The sequence below is a fragment of the Nicotiana attenuata genome, unplaced genomic scaffold, assembly GCF_001879085.1.
Source record: "Nicotiana attenuata strain UT unplaced genomic scaffold, NIATTr2, whole genome shotgun sequence".
In the NCBI taxonomy this organism is placed as follows: Eukaryota; Viridiplantae; Streptophyta; class Magnoliopsida; order Solanales; family Solanaceae; genus Nicotiana; species Nicotiana attenuata.
The window spans coordinates 1-4,110 of NW_017678850.1; the positions used below are offsets into that span (position 1 = coordinate 1).

The following is a 4,110-nucleotide window of genomic DNA, read 5'->3' on the forward strand; positions in this document are numbered from 1 at the left end:
ACAATTATGTCTAATGCAAAAAAGGCGAATGATATGTCGCTAAGAGCCTTCGTGCTTTTAATATAACAAAATAGATTCTTGATAGGTTTTTTGAGAATTTAGTGCTTCTTTACTACCAAAAAAATTTCTAAAAAAAAAATAGCTGAAAAAAGCATTCTCTCCCCTCCCTCATGGACAGTTTTTCAACACTTAATGTAGGCGTTTGGATATAAGAATTGTGAAGTTCCGGAAAAAAATGATATAAAAAAAAACTCAAGCGAAAATAGTATTTGAAAATTGGAGTTGTGTTTGAACATGAATACAATTTGCAGTTATTTTTGAATTTTTGTGAGTGATTTGAAGTGAAAATTTTGAAAACAAGTTTTTAGAATTTTTCAAATTTCTGAAAAAAATTCGAAATTCAATAGTGAAATTTGAAATTTTCATCGCCAAACATTGATTCCGGAAAAAAAGTGAAAATTTTTCCGGAAAAAAAGAAGTGAAATTTTTTTTGTGGCCAAATGGGCCCTAATAAACCCAGCTAATTCGAAATTGAGATTTAGCTGATTATTGATTTATACATCCCAGACAAAGTTGAAACAGAAAAAAATCTTTAATAGGTAAAATCGCACAAAGTTCAGAAAATAAAGGAAGATGAAACTTATGTTATCATGTTGAGTCCCTATATGATCTTAGGCAATGTGATCTCCTCACCATATGAGCTAAATTTTGGGGTTGATTTAGGTACAAGGTCCATCTTCCTAATATGGTTAAGACAAGACTAATCTAATCTTTGGTTATGCAATGTCGGGCCCCAGTATTATATTATTCCATGCTCCAGCTATTCAACAATGGATGTGTAGGGGGTGTAAAGTGCAACATTAGACAATCATATGTGCATGAGTCCTAGATATGGTCTTGGAACCAAAGTGCAACATTAGACAATCATATGTTCGAGGTTAAATTAGGTCCAAGGTCCATTTTCTTCACAAAGTCAGTTAGAGTGCTTCCGCATTTACATATAAAGTTCAACACCTAGAACCAATTAGGTTTCTAGGAATCTGCCTAAGTGTGTGCACTTCTCTAATGTACATATAAAGTGTAATGTGCATTTTAAAGCTTGCAGAGACATATTTCAAAAAATGGAATAAGCTCCAAAAAAGATTTCGCAAACACTAAACAGTATGGTACTATGTTCTGGAACGTTACACCTTAACTATAAGAACAAACCACGAAACATGATTAACCAAAAATGGCAATAATTGGTTTAATGGCATAAACTGAGATCGTTCTGCTATAACGTGGCGGTGCTACCATTTGTCCCTTCAGGGACATCAGATAAAACTGTGAAACTATTTTTTCCCCTTTTTTTGGATATATCTGTGACACCATTTCATCACAGTAACCATCAAGTTTCACCTCAATCATCCACATTCAACTGTCCATGGAGCAGTATGAGATACATAGAAACAATGTCATAAATATTTATAATCAACTCAGACATGTAAAACTGCAAAAGGAATTATCAACATCCTTGTTAAATTATATGTGTGATTGATTTTAAGGAATAAAAACAAACAGATAAGGAAAACCACCAAAAATGAGAAAACTGCAAGAAATAAATTATCATATACTAATTCATTACCTTTCTATCCAAATCAAGGGCTTTGGAGGCTAATCCTTCAAGCCACTGAACAATTCGGAGGCATAGTTGAGCAGTATGATTCTTCACAACAAATTGGCAAGCTTCTAAGTGTGAAGTAGTTGGCAACTGCAAAGAACATAGTATGATAAGCAAAAATTAAACATAAAAGAAACTAAACACATTAACAGCAACAATACTACTCTGTTGACAACTAAAGATACATCACCAGGATAAGGTCTTCAGGAAGTTCTTCATTTCCTGCAAGAGGATGAAACGTTCAATTTAAATAACAATAAACATCTAGCAAATGAACTTGAGCAGGAAACTATTTTCTGTTCATTACGAAACCTTTATGCAGTAAAATTGCTAAAACACAACAAAAGGAGATCCAGCTAATAATGACATTAGTAAACTGCTTCCCACAAGAAAATCAAAGATTTACTACTCATTTAAAAGTGACTCGTGTCCACAACCACTTTTCAAGAGCCAAATGCAGAGTATATTTAGAAAGAACATGAAACTCCTTTTGTTAACATACAAGGAAATGGAAGATCTACATTATATGAATTCTAATACTACACCAAAAGGCTATCTCCAAGTGTCAATTGTGCACACAAATTGTTATATTTTTAATTACGTAGATGAAAGAAAAGTATCCCCTCCATTTCTTTAATATGAAAATTTGAGTTGTCATCAAAATTATCAACTTTTAAGTTGAAAACAATGTCCATTAGTTCATATTTCCAAATTGCATCTTTTTTTTAACCAAGTACAGCATTTCCAAATTGAATCTTAGACACTTCAAAAACTACATTGAGAATATTATCTACAATAAATGATTAGACTTTCATGATAATTGAAAAATTAAAAAGAAATATCAAACCGAAAAGTTAAAAATCAAAGAGTTAATTCGAACCATATGAATTAAGACAGACAGAGAAACAACTATGTCCAAAGACACACACAATTTTCTCACTACCAAAGTAAGAAGTGGCAAGACTTTCTAGCGATAACTTAAGAACATAGGTATTAAAAGGTTGACGACTTATTTCCTTTTCCATAAAGATGCCACAAGAGAGACCATGAAGCTGCCTCGTCAAGCAAAATCCGTGCCTTCTGTCTCATCAATTTGTCCTCCATAACTCTGTGCATTTCATTAGAACCATACCTACAGGAAAAGAGCACAAGAAATTGCAGTCTCACATGAAAACACAATAGATATATCCTCAATCTTGGACTACACTACAAAGTTCACAATAGCATTGGAGGATGTTGGCAAACACCATATTTTTCACAAATTTGGCATCTTAGTTTCTGTTGTTTTACTATTTTGTTCATTACAACCACTAAAAATTCTCTTTTTTATAATGAAAACATATTGAAGAAAACTAAAGATTATTTACCTTAAGGTGGAAAATTAGTCAAATAATATAAGAGCTCTTCACAGTGGTAGTTGCAGGTGAAACTGTATAATGGTTAAACAATAAAGTGGAAAGGCGGCAAAAGGGAAAACTTGGAAAGGACTTACTGTTATTTGAGGTCTTTGTAAGATATTTACTAAGGAGAGCAGTTTCTCTGCTACTAGTCAGAGCACATATTTTTATTACCCTGGCTTATTGGAAAAGCCAGATTGATACACTGAAATATGAAAGACTTACTAAAGTCAAATAAAACTTGAAAGACTAATGTGCTAATTCAGAAGGCTTCCACAATCCAATTGGCCTGATACACATATAGGAACAAGCAAATCCGGAGTATCAACACGTTTAACCAAGATATTTCCTTTTTCTTTAATTTTAAAGTTTAAACTACAGGAGGAGCACAAGAGCTGGAAAATCATTTTTAAAGAGTAATAAAGAGACTCCAAATCACAACAGATTTAAATGACTGCAAAAAGGGGGCAGCATGTGGCAAAGAAGAAAATAAGGTTGATTGACAAAGAGCTCTTTAGACCAAAATGGCAAAACTAGTCTAAGGCTTGGTGGACTCTTTAAGTGTCAACTTGTGGGAGGAATGTCAACCCAACTTCGAGATCCTAGTTTGTTGATCTGGAGTAACTTCGACAGAAGTTTATCAAAGTTACTCCAGCTTTCGCTGAAGTTTAAAAGGATGCAAAATACTTCTGAGGCAGGAATTTGAAATTGTCAAGCACTTAAAGAACTCAAGCATGTAATTGAAGATACACGAGAATTTTTGGAGCAAAAAAGTTGCACTCACAATAACTGCAAAAGCTAACAAAGACATAATTTAAACTAGCATATTCTTCATAGATTACAGATGAATTGAATGTCCACCTTTCGTATTAGCTTATTTCAACTAAAATCCAGTGCAGCACATTTCCAGCACCAACAATTCATGTCTTTCCTTTTATTTTTCTTTTATTATCAGTAAAACACTCATTACTTCTTATTACTATGGAATCAAAATGTAACTTGTGTATGATGTGCGGCTATAATTCCATAGTTTCGTACAATATGTGCCTTGCA

General features: G+C 33.1%; 1 protein-coding gene across 1 annotated transcript in view; it reads right to left on the bottom strand.

Annotated features, from left to right (window-relative positions):
- Window positions 1–1,624: 1,624 nt before the first annotated feature.
- The window catches only part of LOC109221676 (nuclear pore complex protein NUP107-like), a gene marked incomplete at its 3' end in the record, with an annotated part of 3,400 nt that continues 914 nt past the window's right edge, over window positions 1,625–4,110 (bottom strand). Inside the window, 3 exon segments of the mRNA XM_019386143.1 lie at window positions 1,625–1,750; window positions 1,851–1,882; window positions 2,677–2,792. Coding sequence (XP_019241688.1) covers window positions 1,625–1,750; window positions 1,851–1,882; window positions 2,677–2,792 — 274 coding nt within the window.